The sequence below is a fragment of the Girardinichthys multiradiatus genome, chromosome 13 (genome assembly GCF_021462225.1).
Source record: "Girardinichthys multiradiatus isolate DD_20200921_A chromosome 13, DD_fGirMul_XY1, whole genome shotgun sequence".
In the NCBI taxonomy this organism is placed as follows: domain Eukaryota; kingdom Metazoa; phylum Chordata; class Actinopteri; order Cyprinodontiformes; family Goodeidae; genus Girardinichthys; species Girardinichthys multiradiatus.
This window is the reverse complement of record NC_061806.1, coordinates 39,463,242-39,487,388: the sequence shown is the minus strand read 5'-3', so window position 1 is coordinate 39,487,388 and position 24,147 is coordinate 39,463,242. Positions and strand designations below refer to the sequence as shown.

Here is a 24,147-nt window from a genome sequence, read left to right as displayed (position 1 = left end):
TACTTGGTCGGGAATCCTTTTGCAGAAATGACTGCTTCAATGCGGCGTGGCATGGAGGCAATCAGCCTGTGGCACTGCTGAGGTCTTATGGAGGCCCAGGATGCTTCGATAGCGGCCTTTAGCTCATCCAGAGTGTTGGGTCTTGAGTCTCTCAACGTTCTCTTCACAATATCCCACAGATTCTCTATGGGGTTCAGGTCAGGAGAGTTGGCAGGCCAATTGAGCACAGTGATACCATGGTCAGTAAACCATTTACCAGTGGTTTTGGCACTGTGAGCAGGTGCCAGGTCGTGCTGAAAAATGAAATCTTCATCTCCATAAAGCTTTTCAGCAGATGGAAGCATGAAGTGCTCCAAAATCTCCTGATAGCTAGCTGCATTGACCTTGCCCTTGATAAAACACAGTGGACCAACACCAGCAGCTGACACGGCACCCCAGACCATCACTGACTGTGGGTACTTGACACTGGACTTCTGGCATTTTGGCATTTCCTTCTCCCCAGTCTTCCTCCAGACTCTGGCACCTTGATTTCCGAATGACATGCAGAATTTGCTTTCATCCGAAAAAAGTACTTTGGACCACTGAGCAACAGTCCAGTGCTGCTTCTCTGTAGCCCAGGTCAGGCGCTTCTGCCGCTGTTTCTGGTTCAAAAGTGGCTTGACCTGGGGAATGTGGCACCTGTAGCCCATTTCCTGCACACGCCTGTGCACGGTGGCTCTGGATGTTTCTACTCCAGACTCAGTCCACTGCTTCCGCAGGTCCCCCAAGGTCTGGAATCGGCCCTTCTCCACAGTCTTCCTCAGGGTCCGGTCACCTCTTCTCGTTGTGCAGTGTTTTCTGCCACACTTTTTCCTTCCCACAGACTTCCCACTGAGGTGCCTTGATACAGCACTCTGGGAACAGCCTATTCATTCAGAAATGTCTTTCTGTGTCTTACCCTCTTGCTTGAGGGTGTCAATAGTGGCCTTCTGGACAGCAGTCAGGTCGGCAGTCTTACCCATGATTGGGGTTTTGAGTGATGAACCAGGCTGGGAGTTTTAAAGGCCTCAGGAATCTTTTGCAGGTGTTTAGAGTTAACTCGTTGATTCAGATGATTAGTTTCATAGCTCGTTTAGAGACCCTTTTAATGATATGCTAATTTTGTGAGATAGGAATTTGGGTTTTCATGAGCTGTATGCCAAAATCATCCGTATTAAGACAATAAAAGACCTGAAATATTTCAGTTAGTGTGCAATGAATCTAAAATATATGAATGTTAAATTTTCATAATGACATTATGGAAAATAATGAACTTTATCACAACATGCTAATATTTTGAGAAGGACCTGTAATAGAACAATCTAAACTAACCGCAAATAATTGTAGTTTTTAAGCAAACGTGCCATCTTTTATATTTTACTGAGGTGTCTGGTTAATTCGTTTTTTATCTGTTTTTTAATGTGCTATATAAGTAAAGTTTAGCTTATTTAGGTTTCAGATCTAAAATAACAGACAAATCCTTTTTTTTTAACACAAGACAACTATAAAAGTTTTACCTTGGGTGCCAATGGAAGCAAAAAGTGCAGTAATTATGCAGCTGCTGTTTGTCTCATTGCTGGGTGGTAAACAGTAACTGTTAACGTATCTCTGCCATTCATACCAGTGAAGCAACAGGCTACGGTAAAAATCCATTACAATCGTTTTACAGCAGGAATTTATCAGCAAGTTGAAATAAACAAGTGACAAGTGAGTTTTTATTTATAAAATTCACATCTTTAATAAAAACATTTAGTCCAATATTTGAATTAAGCACAATGTTTTTCCTGAGGAATTTTATATGGAATATCTATTCTACCTGGATACAGTGTTAATGGTTGTGACTCTGCTATCTTCATAACTTATTTTTAAAAACCGTAAAATATAAAATCTTCCAAAAAAAAGAGTGCAACAAATCTTTAAAAAACCTAAACCAGCTATGATTAGAGAAAAAAACATCTTCGTTTAATATATTTAATCAAATTGGCATCATAAATCCTGAAAGTTAATTTTGTGGTTGTGTAAATTAGACAAGTAGACTAAATATTTCTGTGAATTACTCATCACCCTGGTAAATAACGCAACACTAACATGCTTGAATTGTCCAGACATGAAATTTTAACCCAGTTTATTCAAGTCACACAAAGAAATATATTCATACTATCAGAAATACAACCAGACTTTCTCTTCTTCTTTTATCAAACAGTAATAAAATAGAAAATACTACCAGTGTGAAATCAATTCAAGACACAATTATTTTGAGAATAATTCACGTAATGGTTTCTAAAAGCATTATATGTGGTAAACACAGAGATGTCAGTACAGCCACTGTTACATCTACCTTTGAAGCACATCTTGTAAATAAAAAGTCAGCTTCAGATCACAGCAGCGAGGCGGCTTTAACTTCCCTTCTCCTTGTGGTTGCTGCCGTTCTGCTCGACGCTGCCTCCCTGCGGCTCGGCAAACAGCCGCACCTTGACTTTAAGCTCAGCACAGAGGTAGGCTAAATCCTGTTTGTCCAGAGAGTGTGCCAGGGCCATGTAGGCCGACAGCGTCCCGGCCAGCAGGAGTCTGTCCAGGGATAAGGCCGGCAGCAGCCACAGGATGACGGCCAGCTCCAGGCAAACGGGGTGGCGGAGGTGGGACAGGAGGCGCCGAGCGGGCGGTGGCTTCTCAGACAAAGGGTCCCCCAGACCGAGGCACTCATAATACACCTAAGAGGAGAAAGGGAAGGACTGGAAGATGATCTACAATAAAGATCAAATTTAGAACATATTCACTTCTAAATGATTAATATCTCCAGGGAAAGTAAGATGATTTTTTTTCTTTGTTATGAGTTAACCTATTGATTTTCACTCCTTGTTCTTTGTGTTTGGTTTGTTGCTGTTTTAGTTTTTCTCAGGGTTCTCTTCTTTTTATTTTATAGAGAGATAATTGTATTTCAATGGGCTTTTCTGCATGGGAGGGATTCTAAAACTACATTTGACTATATATACTCGGAACCTTTCTTCCCTAGAACTTGTTCTTAGAACCTTTAGAACATTTGTTTCAGCCTTTCTCTGGCATATTTCCTTTAGGTCTGAGGTCAAAGATCATAATTTCTTAATTAGTTATTCAAACACATTATTTGAGGCTGGTATTATTAGCACTGTGGATCTCAAGTGGTATCGATCTGGAGAAGGGTACAAAAAAACATCTACAAGATTGTATCATCTTCCTGTATCATATGAGCTGCAACAACATTTACAGTGCTGCGCGAAAGTATTCAGCCCCCTTGAACTTTTTAACCTCTTGCCACATTTCAGGCTTCAAACATAAAGATATAAAATTCAAATTTTTTGTGAAGAATCAACGACAAGTGGGACACAATCGTGAAGTGGAATGAAATTTATTGGATGTGTCAAACTTTTTTAACAAATAAAAAACTGAAAGGTGGGGCGTGCAATATTATTCAGCCCCTTTACTTTCAGTGCAGCAAACTCACTCCAGAAGTTCAGTGAAGATCTCTGAATGATCCAATGTTGTCCCAAATGACTGATGATGATAAATAGAATCCACCTGTGTGTAATCAAGTCTCCGTATAAATGCACCTGCTCTGTGATAGTCTCAGGGTTCTGTTCAAAGCGCAGAGAGCATCATGAAGACCAAGGAACACACCAGGCAGGTCCGAGATACTGTTGTGGAGAAGTTTAAAGCTGGATTTGGATACAAAAAGATTTCCCAAGCTTTAAACATCCCAAGGAGCACTGTGCAAGCAATCATATTGAAATGGAAGGAGTATCAGACCACTGCAAATCTACCAAGACCCGGCCGTCCCTCTAAACTTTCATCTGGAACAAGGAGAAGACTGATCAGAGATGCAGCCAAGAGGCCCATGATCACTCTGGATGAACTGCAGAGATCTACAGCTGAGGTGGGAGAGTCTGTCCATAGGACAACAAGCAGTCGTACACTGCACAAATCTGGCCATAATGGAAGAGTGGCAAGAAGAAAGCCATTTCTCAAAGATATCCATAAAAAGTCTCATTTAAAGTTTGCCACAAGCCACCTGGGAGACACACCAAACATGTGGAAGAAGGTGCTCTGGTCAGATGAAACCAAAATCAAACTGTTTGGCCACAATACAAAACGATATGGTTTGGGCCTGCTTTTCATCAGCAGGGACATGCTCTCAGGTCTCTTGCAGACTCCAACAGGTTTTCTTCCAGAATGGTCCTGTGTTTGGCCCCATCCATCTTCCAATCAATTTTGAACATCTTCCCTGTCCCTGCTGACAAAAAGCAGGCCCAAACCATGATGCTGCCACCACCATGTTTGGCAGTGGGGATGGTGTGATCAGGGTGATGAGCTGTGTTGCTTTTACACCAAACATATCGTTTTGCATTGTGGCCAAACAGTTTGATTTTGGTTTCATCTGACCAGAGCACCTCATATTCATGGGCCTCTTGGCTGCATCTCTGATCAGTCTTCTCCTTGTTCGAGATGAGAGTTTAGAGGAACGGCTGGGTCTTGGTAGATTTGCAGTGGTCTGATACTCCTTCCATTTCAATATGATTGCTTGCACAGTGCTCCTTGGGATGTTTAAAGCTTGGGAAATCTTTTTGTATCCAAATCCAGCTTTAAACTTCTCCACAACAGTATCTCGGACCTGCCTGGTGTGTTCCTTGGTCTTCATGATGCTCTCTGCGCTTTGAACAGAACCCTGAGACTATCACAGAGCAGGTGCATTTATACGGAGACTTGATTACACACAGGTGGATTCTATTTATCATCATCAGTCATTTGGGACAACATTGGATCATTCAGAGATCCTCACTGAACTTCTGGAGTGAGTTTGCTGCACTGAAAGTAAAGGGGCTAAATAATATTGCACGCCCCACTTTTCAGTTTTTTATGTGTTAAAAAAGTTTGACACATCCAATAAATTTCATTCCACTTCATGATTGTGTCCCACTTGTTGTTGATTCTTCACAAAAAATTTGAATTTTATATCTTTATGTTTGAAGCCTGAAATGTGGCAAGAGGTTAAAAAGTTCAAGGAGGCCGAATACTTTCGCAAGGCACTGTAATTTCCCATTGAGATTATAAAGTTTTTTTTAATTGAAGTGAATATATATACTGATTAATCGATCGACTGATAGTCAACACTAATTTGGAAAAATATATTGGACAACAGCAGATTACAGAAACTGGGTGTTTCTTCAAAGTAAATGAAAAACGAGGCAAAAACTGGTCAAGCAGGCGGGCAAAAAAACAGCAGAAACGCCAAAAAGAAAATAATTTCTGGTTTGTCCCAGTTGTGTTAACATGTGAAAACAATCTTTTGTGTTCTCCATATGTCTGGAAAACGAAGCAGGTTTGTAACATAGAAGCCTTTTATTTCAAAATAAACAAACATCCAGGCCTGGCAAAAATCTCCCAAAACCCTCTGGGAAAAATGTGGTCATGAAACTAAACTTGAACTTTTGGGTCACAATTCATAAAACTCTGGGCATCATCAAATACACACCATACCCACAGGGAACCATGGGGGTGGAAGCATCATGATATGGGGTTAGTTTTATTCAAGTGGTGACTGGTTTTTGGTCAGAGTGGATAAAATATGAACACTCAAAACTTAGTCGAAGAGTCTCAGGTTCCCCTGATATTTTAAAACAAAAATATATCCCCACTCAGTTTTCCTACCTGTTTGATACCGAGTAGTTCTGGATAATCAAAAATCACAAGGATGCTGCAGATGATGGCCCAGCAGAGGAAGTGCAGCGCAAAGCAGAGCAGGGGGAACCAGATACTCCAGGGTGTATGACGCACTGACCACAGGCAGGGGGCGCCAGTCACTGGCTGCCAGTAACGCATCAAGATCTGACGGAATAAAAGTAAAAAAACTTAAACATGAGGTACAAATTAAATAGAGAAAAAATAATTTCGACCACCAATGGATTATTGGATCTAAACAGCTTGAATAAATCCTCCCAAATGGTACAGAAAAAAATACAAAGATGAAGCAAACTGTAATTGCCAATTACAGTTAAATCACATAAATTGGCTACAAAATACACATATGAAAAGCTGAAGGAGGACTGTGTTAAGCAGAGTATACGTGCACTTAATACTATGAAAAAGACATCTATCTCTATCATCTGTATCTAAAAAAATTATTAAAAAAATATTTTTCTTGCATCTTTACATCACTACAGGCATGATGTGTCTCATCTAATATTTGGCCATTTACACATGAATAAATGAATACAATTAAAACTGTAGAAAACATTTTTGTAGCCACTTTGGAAAAAGATGGCTCCCTCTATTACTGCAGCTCATGACCTGTGGTTTCCTGGGAAAAAAGGTTAGGTTCTACTAACTTTGAGAATGTCAATGTACCTGAAGCACGAGTGCAGTAGTGAAGCAGTATGCTGTCCTGTTCAAGGCCCCCAGCATTGACTGTAGGGCCTGTTTGACTGGGAACCAGGCCAGCAGGCTGTGTTGTGCAGTGAAGAGAGCCAACAAAGACAGATCCACAACAAGAGACCACAGAACAGAACTGTTCTTTAAGGCCACAGACCACGGGATGGAGTCTTAGTAGATACAAACGAGCAAGAAGTCAAGAAAGGGCACTTAGAAAATTCACCATTTACATTTGATTGGCCTTACAATTAGTGACAGGCAATAAAAGAATTACAATATTCAATCTAGGAACAGAAAATGATAAAAATGATAAAATTCAATAAGACAGACAATAAATCTGGCCTATCAGGCAGTACAACGGGCCACCATTATATAAGCATTCACAGCACTATGAATCATGATCGTTGGTTTGAAAATTGTCTAATTTTGACACTGCTTCAAGGATTATTATATCCCAACTAGAAAAACTAAACTCTTTCAGACTATGTAGGAAACCTGATTAAAAAACGTTACAGTTTTCAAATGGTTTGAAGCACAAGCGCATGGCTCCTGTCTATCTAATTGATATCTTAATTTAGAATACATTCCAATTTTTTTGTTAATGTTAGTTCAGTTTTAATTAATAGTTGTTGTAAACATATACACTTAATCGTAGAACTAATGGGAAAGGGGTAGACATAAAAAATAATTCATGGTATTGTGTGCTGTCTTCAAAAACTTTTTTTAATAATATGTTTTTGTTACTTGTTTGGTTTAGGGGTTTTTGCCTTACCTTTCGGTGTTGTGTTTGCCATATGGACAAAATGGGATCAGAAAACATTTCTTTAAGGACACAATGAGTACAGAAAAGAAAAATTCCGAAACATGACAGCTGGACATTTCGAAAATGACGTTTAAAATGTAAGCCTTTGGTTCTGGAAATATCAAAACGACCAAACAGCAAGTTGCTACAAAACCATAACGTCTCCTAAAAAGCAAAATAAACTTCGCCCAACGTGGGGCTCGAACCCACGACCCTGAGATTAAGAGTCTCATGCTCTACCGACTGAGCTAGCCGGGCGCTGGTAGAAAAGTTAATATGCCACATTCTCAGGAACCCAGTTATCACAGACCTATGACATTCTTTTTCGCATTTAATTTTTCTGATGATAAACTAAAAAACTTGACAGCCTCCATGACTGTGAACATTATCTCTAAATCAGGAGATAAATTATTTTCTGGCTGCAAGACGCTTCTAGTTGTCTAGCAGCTTACCTTGACAGAGCATCGTCTCCCCTGTGATGTTATGATAGATGGGTCGAAACGACACGAAGCGAATGAAGTCTGCCCCAGAAATGAACACAAACAGCACGTTAAAGACAGCGACCGCACAGAGAGCCCAGTTACGGGCTGTGACTGACGCCATTTCATTTAGCGCTGCTCTTCATTTCATGTTCACAGTTCCGGGAGAAACCTTGGTGTCAATGCGGATTATTAACACACGATGGCGCTGTTGTACGCATCCACAAATCGAAGTTGTTTAACTTGGAGAACAAAACGGAGTAAACTTAAATATTGTTGACAAGGAAAGAATATATTAATTAAAAAGAACTGCATACACAATCTGTAACAGCCATCACAAATTTAAAGAAATAATTTAAGCTTCGGGATTTTCTCCCAAAAGTTATTGTTAAAACAAATCATAAATATTATTACAATTCTAAAATTCAGATCACAGGGAAACGCAAAACAGTTAGATGTGTGGACCCTGTATGGGGTGCCAAATGTGACAAAAAGGGTTTGGCTATGTTCAAACGTTTTGTCGGGTTATTAATTTACATGGACAATGTACAGTGTTTCCCATTAATATTTATTGGATTTATTTATTAGGAATCGTTGATTATAACAGGCGTCATTTAAGGTTACCTTTTCTATTTAAAATAGGTCTATACATTGTCCTTTTATGAAGCAAACAAAATGATGTTGTTTTTTATGTTATCTTTCCCTCGACACAGAAAGCTAACTCTCCTACTCTGTATCTAACTGTAGAAAATAGCTTAATTGCGTCAGGCCCCGCCCTTTACAAGTAGCAAAAATGACACATCACTGGGTGACAGATTTTGACCTGTGTTAGCTGTCAGTGGGGAAATAATCCCCTCTGGGTGTACAAGACTGATCTTGGTAAATAAGAAGGTGTTCACAACTGGTTCTTCTAGCTAACTGTGGAAAAATATGTTATTTAAATTAATGTAGGGCATCTAAATTATTTTCCTTAACATGATGGAAAACATCTTTTTTTTTCACATTTTCCACACCTTATAAGTAAGAAATCAAGTGCTAAATGTTCTTAGGCTAATATACCGTAAAAAGGGGACATAAGCATCTTTTGGGGCTTATCTTATCAAAATACAGTGATGGTCACATTTATTGGTACCCCTGGGAAAGATGTGAAAAGATACTTAAAATAAATTAATATTTTATTGCAGAAGCATTGTCTTGCCCAACCTTGAGTTTGAGTTAATTTTGTCTGAGACAAAATAGAAAAACAACCCTGAAGGTCTTAGTCTGGCTTGGTGTATACAAAGAGAGGGATTTTTAGAGTTCACCAGATTGTTATAGAAACGTTCCAGTATTTATTTCAGAGTCCGTGATGGCATGCACCCTAGGTTCACAAGGCCTTTGAAACAGAAACAGGCCCACAGGTTCACAGATCCCAGCCAGGCTTTATAGTGGGCATAAGGTGGTTTTCCACATGCTTGTATGTTTCACATCAGATGGGCTGGTTTGTTGCAGAAAAACTCAATCTTAGTCTCATTTGACAAAAGAAAATGATTCCTCTTAAATTCCCTGTAGTTTAGCAAACTAAAGGGAAAGACATAGTTGTACTTACAAGCTTACCCCAGATATTGTCATTTACTAGTTATTTTAAAGTTATGGTGTGAAGAATATATGACTCAAGCAGAAATTATTAACGAATGATGAATCAGAAACATTAAATTATGATTTTTGACATCCACCAAACTAACAGATCTTAGAATTTTTAAATCGGTGGTTGCTAAACGTACAGGGGTTGGACAATGAAACTGAAACACCTGTCATTTTAGTGTGGGAGGTTTCATGGCTAAATTGGACCAGCCTGGTAGCCAGTCTTCATTGATTGCACATTGCACCAGTAAGAGCAGAGTGTGAAGGTTCAATTAGCAGGGTAAGAGCACAGTTTTGCTCAAAATATTGAAATGCACACAACATTATGGGTGACATACCAGAGTTCAAAAGAGGACAAATTGTTGGTGAACGTCTTGCTGGCGCATCTGTGACCAAGACAGCAAGTCTTTGTGATGTATCAAGAGCCACGGTATCCAGGGTAATGTCAGAATACCACCAAGAAGGACGAACCACATCCAACAGGATTAACTGTGGACGCAAGAGGAAGCTGTCTGAAAGGGATGTTCAGGTGCTAACCCGGATTGTACCCAAAAAACCTAAAACCACGGCTGCCCAAATCACGGCAGAATTAAATGTGCACCTCAACTCTCCTGTTTCCACCAGAACTGTCCATCAGGAGCTCCACAGGGTCAATATTCACGGCCGGGAAGCTATAGCCAAACCTTTGGTCACTCATGCCAATGCCAAACGTCGGTTTCAATGGTGCAAGGAGCGCAAATCTTGGGCTGTGGACAATGTGAAACATGTATTGTTCTCTGATGAGTCCACCTTTACTGTTTTCACCACATCCGGGAGAGTTACGGTGTGGAGAAGCCCCAAAGAAGCGTACCACCCAGACTGTTGCATGCTCAGAGTGAAGCATGGGGGTGGATCAGTGATGGTTTGGGCTGCCATATCATGGCATTCCCTTGGCCCAATACTTGTGCTAGATGGGCGCGTCACTGCCAAGGACTACCGAACCATTCCTGAGGACCATGTGCATCCAATGGTTCAAACATTGTATCCTGAAGGCGGTGCCGTGTATCAGGATGACAATGCACCAATACACACAGCAAGACTGGTGAAAGATTGGTTTGATGAACATGAAAGTGAAGTTGAACATCTCCCATGGCCTGCACAGTCACCAGATCTAAATATTATTGAGCCACTTTGGGGTGTTTTGGAGGAGCGAGTCAGGAAACGTTTTCCTCCACCAGTATCACGTAGTGACCTGGCCACTATCCTGCAAGAAGAATGGCTTAAAATCCCTCTGACCACTGTGCAGGACTTGTATATGTCATTCCCAAGACGAATTGATGCTGTATTGGCCACAAAAGGAGGCCCTACACCATACTAATAAATTATTGTGGTCTAAAACCAGGTGTTTCAGTTTCATTGTCCAACCCCTGTAGATATGATGTACAGATTTGGGACTTGTGAAGATTTGGGACATTTGCATAACAAATAATGTGATTTAATATTTTCATCTTATTTCACGCTATCAACCTACCATTTATTACAGATCGAAATTAGCCGCTGTGGCTATATCAGGCATATTTACATGGTGGAATGGAATTTTCATGTTAAATAACGTGCACGGTCACTACTAAAAATTTATAGTTTTTTGTCCATTCAAAAGTGCTTTAAATGTGCTGTTCGCTAACACTTGAAACAAACAAATATTAAATATAGGCTCAGTCTTCATGTCTTCATGTCTGCAAAGTTTTAACCTCTGCTTCCTGTATGAGGAGCTTAGTTTGCTTATGCCTTCGGCTGGCTCTGGAGTTCTATTTGCATTGGTGAAGTCAAGAAAAGGTTCATGAGTTTGAGTTTGTTCTTCTGTTTCCTGCCATAAAGAACAAATCAATAATTTGGACAACTGGAAGGTCAAGAAAGTAAAGATTTTATTTGAATAGCACATTGTGTGAAACCTTACAGTAATAAACTCGTCTGCTTTAAATAAGATTAACCTCACCACTGTAGCATTCTACATGGTAATACTTTTTACATGAGGCTACCCGAATTGAGTCTGCAGATCCCTGAAACAAATGGGAAACAGAAATGATTAATGGGAATAATGTGTAAAGGGTCGGGTTGCTTAATGAAGATGGACCTCACTTCTGTTGGTAGTATGGGCATCATGCAGGCACCACAAAGGGCAGACTGGATCCTAAAACCAAAAAAAGTCTCAGTGAAACTGAAAATCACTTTGTTTGGAGATTCCTCTTTCTAACTATAGTCAGAGCCAGAGGGCTGGGCCTATTGTTGTTGTAATTTCACCTGTGATAGTCGATGACACAGTAAACCCTGGAGTCTGAGTCGACAGCGAAGGGCTGACCCTCCAGCTCCTGTCTGCAGACCACACAGCGAAAACAGGTTGGATGGTATGATTTCCTCTGGGCCTGCAGAACCTGATTGTGTTGCATTAGTTATTTTACTCAGAATTTTAGGTCAAAGAGATGCGAGTAAATAAGTAAATGCTTGCCAAGTCTGTGATTGAACTTCCACAACTGTTACACACTTCTTCAGGGGGGTGAACTCCAGAGAACTGCAAAAAAAAGCATAGAATAAAAAAGCACATGTATTTAAAATATTAAGAGCAAACAACACATTGATACTTACCAAAAAATCATCCTCACAGTAGATCTGTCCCAACACTGTGAAAAATGGCTGTCCTTTGAGCTGTTTGTCTGACATAAAAAATAAAATAGCTTAATATGTGGCAACTGTCTGCCACAATTTACCACTGAAAACTTGAATTTTTCAAATCTTTATAGATTTCTACACTCTCGTTAACTCTAATGTTTCTTAATTAGATCTAATTATTTGTCTGAACTGTACACACATCAGCATAAACATAAGAAAAACACATTTTAGCAACCAGAGAACACTACCCTAATGGTTTCATCTACCTCATGTCCCACTGATGTGTTTTTGGTGAGATTTCAGGGTCAATAAAGCTAAAAGCGTGTCCAGAAGTTCTCATCCTTTTATAGTTTATTTATCCATCTGTGCTCAGCATTGCATTTAACCAGGTTCATCTTCTTTTTGTTGCGCTCATGAGTTTATACCAGTTTTGCTGCAGAAACGTGAACATCCAGAAGTGTTTACACCTAACATCACCATGTTTACAGATAATTTGGAGCCGGAGTTTCATAGATATACAACACTGTGTAAATATTTTGGTTCCAGGGCAGACTTTTTTGTTATCTTCTCTGTGGTCTTGATCTCTAATTCTTTGGGGTTTCTTAAGAGCTTTGAAAGATTTTCTTTGGATTTGGCTGTTTTTTCACTCAGGTTCAGTGATGCAACTGACCATTTACAAAGAATATTTTTTAATGTTTGATTACTGACTCACTCTGATTAATGAATAATTCAGGCACTACTGGTTTTTGATACCCATGGCACTCTTTTTTTAGGAAGCAGCACCCTGACAGAATAAGAATACAAAAACAAACTCTATCAGTTGAGACCAACTTGATTTACTTTTGCCTAATAGCATGTCCAGTCAATTGTGTTTCCCTTTCTGGTGTACACAGGGCAAGCACTGCAAGAAAATGTGACCTTGAATTACGATTGGTTGATGGTCCTGAAGTTCAACACCAAATTAAAGGCCATTTGGTTCTTTTTTAACAGTTGTTCATATATCGAAATCTAATCCTTTTTTCATTTATCTATGAAAACTCCAGTGATTTACTTGCATCCAAACAGCCAACAATAACCTTGTTTCATTCATTTAAAACAAAACCTTGAACCAAGGACAATCCTATAACACTGTAACTGCTAGTGTCGGCCCCTTTGGTCGGAGTAACTTTATTGAAATGCTTGTTGATATCTACCAGTCTCTGACATTTGTGTGAGGAAAGTTTCCCTCTCTCCTCACTTTGAGATGGTTGCAGGGTTTCCTGCAGGTTGAGTGAGATCAAGATCTGGGCATTGACTCAAGCCGTGGCTTTCTATTTCTTAATTCTCAGTTGGCCTCAGTGGATTTACTGGTATGTTTTGGATTATTTCTTGTTGCAGAGTCTAGTTATACTCTAGCTTTATTTCTTTTTTATAGAAGAATCACACTTTCCTCTGTCTCCTCTAATATGTGGTAGAAGTCACGGTGGATTTGATGATGGTGGGCTGACCAGGTCCTGCTCCAGCAAAGCATCCCCAAACCATGACACTTCGAGCTCTATGCTTCACAGTTAGCATGTGGTTCGTTTCCTGGAATGCTGTATTTGGTTTACACCAAACATATCCTCAATTCAGGTGTCAAAAAATATATTTTAGACACATATCCCAAGAATACTATTCCACAAGGCCTTTGTCTGGTAAACTTTAGCTTGGCCTTCATGTTTTTCTAAGAGACTAAAGGTTTCCTCCTCACACACTTCTCATGAAGGTCAACCTTGTGCAGTCCCTTTCTGATTGCACAGGCATGGATATCATATCAATAGTACCAAGGGCCTGCTGTAGGTCCCATGGTGATATCTTTTTAGAGACTTCTTTAAGCATCTTGGTTGCAGGGTAAGCTTGCGTATTTGGCCAAACCTGGGCCTGCTGGCAGCTGTCTTGAATGTCCTCCACTTGTAAACTCTTTGCCGTACAGTGGAAGGGCTGATTAGAAATTCATCCAACAGCTCTTTGGATCCCACCATGGTGTTCACTTTCTCCACATTTGCAGGTCAGACGGGAAAAACCTCCGTCAAAATCCTTAGTAATGATGTTTTCATCATGTACAGCTGACGTGATGCATCTGTGTGGGATTTGAAGCATTATAAAAAATACTTTTTTAAAAGTAGTTTTTACAGAAAGCTTTAAAATGGCTTCTATTTTGTTCAGTTAAGTTATATAACTGAAATTTCTCAGGCATTAGTATAATGGATAATAAATATTCATATGTTCAAATATGTTGAAAGCACTCAAGCTTTCATGTGGTGTCCTAATTTCTGTGTCTACACCTAACTCAGACAACAAGAAACTATTAAAAATTTTTATTTTATTTCATTTAGTCTTAGTCAGAAGCAGCCTGCCACAGTTTGACAATTTGTTCACTTGTCTTAAGGTCAATCTTTAAAAAGTCACCAATAAGGTGATAAGATCTATTTGATAAAATTGTTGTATGACGCAGATGATCAGCTAAAGAATCTCTGTATTTTGCTGCATTTCATTCCTGTTTCTTATAGATGTGGATTTCAGATCCTTTTTTGTCCTCTGTTAGTCCTCTTTCCTCACAATACACTGTGATCCGGTATGAGGATTTACCAGACAATTGCACAGAAAATGAGTAAAAGAACAGCCAAAGTCCAAATAAATCTTTACAGTATAGAATACAATAAAACCTGCATGCTTAGAAGAAACATAAAAAAATCAGAAACAGTTCACAATTTTTGAACAGTAATGTATTTTTTTAAATGTTCTAAAGACCCTACCTGAGTTAGGGCTTCGTATAGTTACTGTAACATTTAAATAACAAGTGACTCACTGCAAACGGCGCAGGTGAAGCATGTGTTGTGGAATAAATGTCCCATCGCCTTGCAGGCTCCTCCTGCGGCATACACTGCTTCACCACATCTAGTACAGCTCCCTAAATGCACATCATGACCCACAGGTAAGATAAAGAACCATACTGAATAATGCAAATAATACAAGTAAACTAGTGCAAACAAGCAGCCGTGTCGATCTTTACCAAAGCAAAGCCTGGGACTGAATCTGGGCTCCATGTCTACTCCAGTTTGTCCCCAGTTGTCTGGTTCCCACTTCGACTGAGCTCAGAGAGTCTAAATTTACAGACAGCTGCAAGACGAGCTGATTTTTGGGTTTACTGCTGTTGCTTCTTAGAGGGTAACAAGGCCGCAGACACCCTGACTCCTCAACAGTGGCTGCTTTGTGGGTGGCAACAGACAGGGACAACTGGTACCAAGTTAGAATATGGTTCATATACTGGTGGGGATCTTTGCTCAGACTGGCAGCTCTGGATCTCTAAAGAACAATTCCTGTTGCCAAAATTAAACACAGCCAGAAAACATTTTCTATTAAAACCTATCTTTAAAAAACACCTGTCCTACCTTTAACCAGGTTGCATTTATGAATATTTTATCTGGTGGCGTCACTGTTATTATATATTTATCTTACCCTGAGAGGTTGTGTCATAATGGTTGTCCAAATTTAAGTTACATAAAGCTTGACAGATTAGTAGTCAGGCCTGTGTTTGAAGCTCACCATGATGTTTATTGACGAAAAGGTGTAGTAATTGTATTCATTATGGAGTAAAATAATGTATACAATTAACTTTATTTTATTCAACAAAACAGTACAACATAAACTCTAATGTAGATTTTTTTCAAGCTTTTGGCTTTTTTATACTCAGCCCTGTTAAAATATTTTCCACTTTAAATGTTAAATTTAAAATAGAATAATGGTTTTTGCAAACATGTCTTTAACTGGTACTTGGGTGAAGCACCTTCTGATTTAATTCCAGCATTCAGTTTGCTTTGGTAAGGGTCCATCACTATGCTAAATCTTGACTTAGCAATGATTGCTACACTGTCTTACAAAAGGTCTTGAAATCTCTTAGATTGTGAGGATATGTGGTGTATACAGCATTTGCTGGGTGACCCCAAAGATTTTCTATTACTGTTTACTTGGGGCACTCCTAAAAGTACAAAATATACAAACAAGAAAAACATATCTTCTTAACTTAGCATTCAGCTTTTTGAATGGTTTGGGTCAAACTGATATTTACAGCTATTTCTATATCCTCCCCTCTTAAATAAAACCCAAATTTCTTAAGAATAGGTAACCCCAAAGCACGATGCTGCCACCGCCATGTTTTACTGTGGATTTGGTGTTCTTTTGATAATGCTCAGTCTTGGTTTTGTGCAAAACCTATCTTTAGGAGTTGCAGTCTAAAATTTCAAGTGTGGATTCATCACATCATAACACATCCTCCCATAAGGTTTTAGAAAAAAAATAGTGAGTCCTAGTTATACATCTATGCATCTAAAATATTGCAGCCTTTATAATTAGAAAAAAAAAGATTTGTATGTTGACATGGTTTTGAAATTATATATCACAGAATAAGCTTTGATGATGGCAGCACAGTGGCGCAGCTGGTAGCACTGTTGCCTTGCAGCAAGAAGGTCCTGGGTTTGACTTCAGGCCAAGGAGAACATGCACAGAGTTAGCATGTAAATTCATAGATTGTTGATAGAAGAGAGGAACGAATCACTTTAAACAGGAAGAAACGTCTAGGAGAACCTGGCTCAGTATGAGTGGCCAACTGACAAGATATGGCCTGTTTTATGTCTCTAAAGGACACATCACCAATGCAGATATTAACATGTTTGAAATTCCTTTCATCCATCCTTTGGAAGCACCGGTGCTTATATTGCTACACATTGTACACATGGTGCAAGACATTTTACCTCATTGTCCTCTGCAATGTTCTCCTACTACTTTCCATTCATCCATAATTAGATACTTATTCCTCCTACTAACTCTGTGTACAGTCAGTTTTTTTTCTCTCCAGAGAAAATACACTTGGCCAAGTACTTCAGTGTTTAGCTGCGTCTCTTTCCTGGATGGAAAAATTGATAAAGTACTTGCTGCCATTAACTTTGTGTACTCTCTGTGTTTACCTTCCATAAAATGAACTCATGGAGCAGTGCGTCTGTGTTTATCTTCCTGCTTTTGGATTCCTACTTTGTCTGTATTGGCCTATAGCCTCTCATACTGAGCCTCATTCTGGTTCTGGTTCTGCTGGAGGTTTCTGCCTGTTTAATGGGAGTTGGTCCTCTCCACTGCCCTCACATGTTAGCTAGATAACTTATCATTTACCAGTTGCCATTAAATGATCATCTGAGTCTAACTGCATTATAATTTTATGTAAAGTAATTGAATTAAATAATAAATGGATGAATTGAACTGTATGTCATTGGGTCTGGCGAAATAACTGGATTTGAACAGAACAAAGTGGGGTCTGCACAGTGGTGCAGTTGTTAGCACTGTTGCCTTTCAGCAAGAAGGTCCTGGGTTCAACTCCCAGCCTTGGGCCTTTCTGCATGGAGTTTGCACATCCCTGTGCATGTGTGGGTTCTTTATGGGTGTTTCAGCTTCCTCCCACTGTCTAAAAACATGACCTTTGGGTTAATTGGTCTCTGTAAATTGCTCTTAGGTATGAATGGGTGTATGGATAGTTTTTATGTCCTGTTGCCCTGTGATGGACTGGCAACCTGTCCAGCGTGTGTCCCGCCTTTCGGCCGTAGACGGCTGGAGACAGGCACCAGCTCCCCGACTACCTTGTCTGGAAGAAGTGGTTATAGAAAATGGATGGCCTGATTTGGACCAAGCTGGATTTTACATAATTAGATCTGAACTGGACTTGGAATTTTATACTTTATAAATAAACTGAAATGAATTAGGATAAAAGTTACTGTAATTGTCCCGCCTATAGTTACAAACAGAAAATAATCGTTTGTTTTCTTCTGCAGCTGGTCTGCACATGTGAAACACTGAACTAATGTGTTACTGCCTCCATGTGGACTGTCCAGGCTCTTCATCTTATCTGAATCAGCCTCCTCCAAACAAATCTAAGCTGCTACAGTAGATGTTGTGTTTCTGACTTTAACTTAACAGTCCAGCATGTTTTCATTTCAAAAAGGTTGTTTCTGTTAATTGCTTTCTATATTAGACTCTTTGTCTATTAACATTTTCGTATTTTGCTTTTAATTCAAGTGGTGTGCAACATTTCCCAGTGCTTTGTAGTATCTGTCAGTGTTAATAATTATCACTGCAGTGGACGATCCAGGAAACAAAATGTGGCCTCGAAACCCCCGGCAGCAGCACATGTGTGGCTTTCTGGAATCTACAGTTTCATGGGACAGAAGGGGAAGTTTGACAGCTGCTGAATCTTCTCTGAGGGCCTCTTGTTAGGAGGGGAGACAGCAACACAACACCTACTGTGCTTGCTGTCAGACGGGTTTGGCAGAAAAGTCCCATTTGTGTGTTTCATAATACACATGAACTGTTTCAATCAAAATAAAACCATTCGTGAAAACAAAACAAATGTGACCACACCAAGACTCTTTTTCTTGTTTTTCTAACTTTAAAGTGTAAATTTGTATTTTAAAATTGGATTAAGAGTGTGATTATCAACCGCCAAAAGGCTATAATAGAATCCGATTTTGCATCGATGTTGAATTTGAATTTTAGGAGAAATGGGAGGGTTCAGAGGACTAAACACTAACACCATAGTGTGTTTGTGAGTGGTCCAGCCCTCAGGTATGTTTCTGAAGAGGAGTGTCTGTGTTGGGAGGCATGTGGTGGCAAGCGCCAGCCTCTGCAGCTCTGGGAGTGTTTCTCACAGTGTTAGGCCTCCAAAGGAACTCGCATATATTTACTGTTGCTACGCTGTGGGAAAAAATGCACCTGACCAAGCACAAGTTTATGTTTGCATAAAAACCTTTTTCTTGCTCATTTGCATGTCTAAAGAGTCACTACTTCCTCTATAAACTATCTGCTGCATAGTTGGATCTAGGAGGGTTTTTTTCCTGCAGTATATATGTAATGTTCTTTGAATTGTATTCTTCTGGATGTTAAATAATCTTAATAAAGAAATGCACTTGAAATAAATAACCTCGACTTACTCCTGAGTGTCACAGGCTGCTTCCACACCCATATCATGCCTCATGTTGGGGATCCACTGCGCCATGCCAGCCATCTGTGGCATGTTTGACTGCTTATAAATAGGGCACTCATTGTGCCACACTGCAGACGACTTTAGGTCCCATCCCACGCGTGATTCTACTACCGTGTTTTTTATTCAACGCCACAGCGGTCAGGCAGGATCTTCCCGTCAAGTTGGAACAGGTAACCACCTGGGGGCCACGCCCTCCGCAGCGCGCAGGTATCCTGGAGCAGGAAGTAACTTTCACCTCCTTCGCTGTGTTGGAAAGTGACCGAAAATGCACTTGCTTGTCTGAACAGCGACTCTGGATTTTAACTTTTTGTTTTCTAAAAATATTATATTTCTTTTTTTTTTTTAAGTCAGAAGGATTCCTGTATTGTGAACATGCGTCTTTGTAGAGCATGCGCTCTCTTGGCGCTTTTATTTGTGTCGTCTTTGGACTCATCAGGTGAGGAAAATAACATCTGTCAGCTGAAAATATTTGTTTGTTTTTGACCTGTATTTGTGTTTAGACTTATACTTTAATATTTCAGTGAGCTAAATTTGATCAAATTTAATATGCACACTGCAAGAGGCCATGAGTTCAAGACAAAGCTTTATTTATGGTTCTGAAGTTCGCTTTTGATTCGCAGCTTCTGTTTCGACCCTGGCCAAAGGGCCTTTCTGCTGCATTTAACGTTGGACTGCCTTAAATCAAACAGATCATTCAAACACATTATTCTTTACTTCTAATCTGTTCTATTATTATAACATATTTTAAAAGCGGGTTGTGATTTCAGAGCTTTATCCAGTTTGTGAAACCTGAAAAGAGCAATTTAAGTTTAAAAAAATTATTAAATTGGATCCAGCTCGAAAACGACACCATCTAGATGGATCAAACCTCTACAGGACCATTCTACTCCAATGATGAATGATGGAAAACTTGGTTTGGTTTGTGAAACCCATGTTTAATTTGAATAAAAACACAGAATAGGCAGTTTATTTCTTGACGTGTTGGAAGCTACACCACCTAGTCAAACCTTATTAGTTATTTAACAGTAATGATGGATAATATAAAACACTGCCTATGGTTCGCAAAACCTTTATTAAGTTAAATTCAATAAATGTATATTTGTGAAGAATTCCTTTTGCCTGAGACCACCTTTCACCTGGTCCAGATTTAAAGTTAGACCACCTATAAAGGTTAAATGTCAGCAGAATTATTCTAAATTATAGAGAACACAGATTGTCATTTGTGAAAGTGTTACATTATTCATTTTGGACCCCATTTACAGTGGTTTCAGGCTAAAGAAAGTCTAAATATCAACTTTTTTGAGTTTTCAAGAACTAAATAAAGGTTCACAAACTATGTTATAGAGTATATGATGATGATAAAGTAATCCAGTCCTTTTAAAGTAGTCTGGATTTTTTTTAGACTGGATAAAAGGTAGCAAACATTTGTTAAATGCAGCGGAATAGCCATTTAGTGTAGTACAAATCAGTTACTTCACCATTGTGCTTTGTCTCACTTTTTTGTGTCACATATAATGGAGATCAGCTCAGCCTGAATGATCCATTATTTGTTACTGGACATTTGAGGCTCATAAAAGGCATTAAGGCATCCTGATATATGACCTGAATCACTAAACAGATGGAAGCTAATACATAATGGCAACGTGAGTTGAATATCTCTCAGCTCTTACATTTAGCTTTCTGTTTTCCAATGTTTTATGAGGCGTTAATGGGGCTTCCTTCCTGGAGGCATGGATTGATTCCAGCTTCATGAATGATTGACCAACAATCTGCTGCTGAACCATAAATCTAGTGGGCGTTTATTATGTCCAGTGTTAGATTTGAATTGTCTTTGCAGCAACTGCAGTTTGTTCTGTTGGGAGATTTTTATAATTTTAATGATAAATATAAATAAAAAAATCCAATGCAGGTCTTCACATGTAATTGTTTTTTCTTTTATACAGTACAAACCATACGTTTGGGACACACCTTCTCATTCAAATAGTTTTCTTTATTTTCATGACTATGAATATTGTAGCTTCACACTGAAGGCATCAAAACTATGAATTAACACATGTGGAATTATATACTGAACAAAAAAGTGTGAAACAACTGAAAATATGTCTTATATTCTAGGTTCTTCAAAGTAGCCACCTTTTGCTTTGATTACTGCTCCGCCCACTCTTGGCATTCTGTTGATGAGCTTCAAGAGGTAGTCACCTGAAATGGTTTTCACATCACAGGTGTGCCCTGTCAGGTTTAATAAGTGGGATTTCAAGCCTTATAAATGGGGTTGGGACCATCAGTTGTGTTGTGCAGGAGGTGGATATAGTACACAGCTGATAGTCCTACTGAATAGACTGTTAGAATTTGTATTATGGCAAGAAAAAAGCAGCTAAGTAAAGAAAAACGAGTGGCCATCATTAATTTAAGAAATGAAGGTCAGTCAGTCTGAACAATTGGGAAAACTTTGAAAGTGTCCCCAAGTGCAGTCGCAAAAACCATCAAGTGCTACAAAGAAACTGGCTCACATGAGGACCGCCCCAGGAAAAGAAGACCAAGAGTCACCTCTGCTGCAGATGATAAGTTCATCCGAGTCACCAGCCTCAGAAATCGCAGGTTAACAGCAGCTCAGATTAGAGAACAGGTCAATGCCACACAGAGTTCTAGCAGCAGACACATCTCTAGAACAACTGTTAAGAGGAGACTGTGTGAATCAGGCCTTCATGGTAAAATAGCTGCTAGGAAACACAGCTGAGGACAGGCAACAAGCAGAAGAGACTTGTTTGGGCTAAAGAACACAAGGAATGGACATTAAACCAGTGGAAATCTGTGCTTTGGTCTGATGAGTCCAAGTTTGAGATCTTTGGTTCCAACCACCGTGTCTTTGTGCGGCGCAGAAGAGGTGAACAGATGGACTCTACATGCCTGGTTCCCACCGTGAAGCATGGAGGAGGAGGTGTGATGGTGTGGGGGTGCGTTGCTGGTGACACTGTTGGGGATTTATTCAAAATTGAAGGCATACTGAACCAGCATGGCTACCACAGCATCTTGCAGCAGCATGCTGTTCCATCCGGTTTGCGTTTAGTTGGACCATCATGTATTTTTCAACAGGACAATGAGCCCAAACACACCTCCAGGCTGTGTAAGGGCTATTTGACCAAGAAGGAGAGTGATGGGGTGCTGTGCCAGATGACCTGGCCTCCACAGTCACCGGACCTGAACCCAATCGAGATGGTTTGGGGTGAGCTGGACCGCAGAGTGAAGGCAAAAGGGCCAACAAGTGCTAAGCATCTCTGGGAACTCCTTCAAGACTGTTGGAAAACCATTTCAGGTGACTACCTCTTGAAGCTCATCAACAGAATGCCAAGAGTGTGTGGAGCAGTAATCAAAGCAAAAGGTGGCTACTTTGAAGAACCTAGAATATAAGACATATTTTCAGTTTTTTCACACTTTTTTGTTCAGTATATAATTCCACATGTGTTAATTCATAGCTTTGATGTCTTCAGTGTGAAGCTACAATATTCATAGTCATGAAAACAAAGAAAACTCTTTGAATGAGAAGGTGTGTCCAAACGTTTGGTCTGAACTGTATGTCCATTATTTAATGCAACAAAAGGCACTGACACCTGCATTGCTTTCAGACAGCTGTCTTTCTTTTTAAAGGACAACATTTCCAACACAGGCTGTAAAATGGCAGTGAGGAAAGTTGCCGTGTTTGCATGGGAACTGTCATTGACTATGGAGGTAAAGTCTAGTTTGGATCCTCCTCTAAAACCATAGAGGACTTTGGAGCGTAAGGCATTAATCCAACCTGCTTGGAGTAAACATTGCATGGTCGTGCCAGTTTTTCACCCATCTTGGTGTTAAGTGTACAGTATCAGAGTCCTGCCGCACAGTCAAAAAGGTACCTCCCCAGTTTTAATTCCTACTGAATGCCTCTGGGATATGGAAGAAAAGGTGAGGACTATGCAGCCAACAAGTCTTTGCGCATGATGCAATGCACTCATGTTAACACAAAGTTGAACTAAGAGGAATGTTATTAACTTCCTGTGAAATATGCCCCACAATGTGAGGGCATTGATCATCAGATGGTTGCTAAATGATCTGCTAACACATAAAACTATCTGGCTTTAGAAAAGATGCAAGTTTGTTAGTAGAACAAATAGCATTTTGTATGGAGAAGTTATTGTCTTCACTCACTATGACTCATGGTTTGCTGGACTTTAATTAATTTGCTCTGGTTCATTGTTTGTCGGTAGGATAGGTGTGCCTGGCAGGAGTGTTTGCGTATGGGTCAACAGCAATCTCGCTGAGCTACCTTTAGCAGCAATAACTTGATACTGTTGTTTTCTGTATAACTTTATCAGTCCCCATGTTATTGAGGGTTAATCTTGGTTACGTCTTCTTTATTTAATTTTTCTAACTGGTTCTCAACCCAAAAATGGTGGACTGCTTCGTCCGAGTTTAGGGCTGGTGTTTGCCTTAAGGGGAGGAGTATCTTGGTGTCTCGTTCAGGAGGGATGGTAGGATGAAGCAGGAGATGAATAGATGGATTGGGGCTTTGTCTGCAGTGATGCAGGCATTGCTCCGGTCTGCCTTGGTGAAGAAAGAACTGAGCCAAAAAGCAATGCTCTCAATTTACGGGCCCATCTATGCCCCCTCCCCAACTAAAGTCTTGAGAAATGGATGAAAGACCAAGATCCTGTATATAAGTGGCTAAAATGAACCTCCTGCTTAAGGATTGGGTGAGGACCTTCTATGACTTATATCCTATGGCTGCACTGAATGATCACACCTCCACCAGGGGTGTGTTTGGTTTTAACCATATTGCTGCCTATTGTTTTCTCTATCTGCTGTAATGTTTTTTTTAAAAAATACTGTACGCCTGATTGACTAAATCCGGTCTTGTGTTATATAATAAATATCTAATAGTCTAAAATTAAGCTCAGGGTTGAATCTAAATTATTTTACTGACTCAGAGATCCAAACAGAAAGGTCAGAGTAAATTACTAGATGAAAGAAAAATGAATCTAACGACAAATGAAAGGATAAAGGCTTCATATTAATAAAAATAAGAATGAATGAAGCTTATCTAAACTTTACCAGTTGCTTCCCTAAACTCATTGCTGATGTCTTACCTGCTTGGCACTGTG

The 24,147-nt window shown here is 39.6% G+C and overlaps 3 protein-coding genes and 1 non-coding gene across 5 annotated transcripts in view; 1 reads left to right on the top strand and 3 right to left on the bottom strand.

Moving 5' to 3' along the window:
- Positions 1-2,126: 2,126 nt before the first annotated feature.
- Positions 2,127-7,877, bottom strand: nrm (nurim). Its single transcript, XM_047384160.1, has 4 exons — positions 7,675-7,877; positions 6,397-6,590; positions 5,701-5,877; positions 2,127-2,729 (listed from the first exon to the last, which is right to left on the bottom strand). The coding sequence occupies exons 1-4, from the start codon at positions 7,823-7,825 to the stop codon at positions 2,415-2,417; spliced, it is 837 nt and encodes a 278-aa protein (XP_047240116.1). The 5' UTR covers positions 7,826-7,877; the 3' UTR covers positions 2,127-2,414.
- On the bottom strand, positions 7,408-7,480 carry trnak-cuu. Its single transcript has one exon. It is a non-coding gene; the product is annotated as a tRNA-Lys (tRNA).
- A 3,334-nt stretch (positions 7,878-11,211) lies between the features above and the next one.
- limd1b (LIM domains containing 1b) lies at positions 11,212-15,183 on the bottom strand. 2 transcript variants are annotated; one of them, XM_047384396.1, is made up of 7 exons: positions 15,002-15,183; positions 14,798-14,899; positions 11,947-12,014; positions 11,810-11,872; positions 11,605-11,735; positions 11,443-11,494; positions 11,212-11,363 (listed from the first exon to the last, which is right to left on the bottom strand). In XM_047384396.1, the coding sequence occupies exons 1-7, from the start codon at positions 15,033-15,035 to the stop codon at positions 11,280-11,282; spliced, it is 534 nt and encodes a 177-aa protein (XP_047240352.1). In that variant the 5' UTR covers positions 15,036-15,183; the 3' UTR covers positions 11,212-11,279. The 2 variants fall into 2 exon arrangements, with proteins under 2 accessions (XP_047240352.1, XP_047240353.1); XM_047384397.1 differs by having other exon boundaries at positions 11,605-11,676.
- Positions 15,184-19,117: 3,934 nt separating this feature from the next.
- The window catches only part of cdcp1b (CUB domain containing protein 1b), a 28,939-nt gene continuing 23,909 nt past the window's right edge, over positions 19,118-24,147 (top strand). Inside the window, exons 1-2 of the mRNA XM_047382861.1 lie at positions 19,118-19,182; positions 19,360-19,448. Coding sequence (XP_047238817.1) covers positions 19,385-19,448 — 64 coding nt within the window. The 5' untranslated portion in view covers positions 19,118-19,182; positions 19,360-19,384. The remainder of the gene's footprint in view (positions 19,183-19,359; positions 19,449-24,147) is intronic.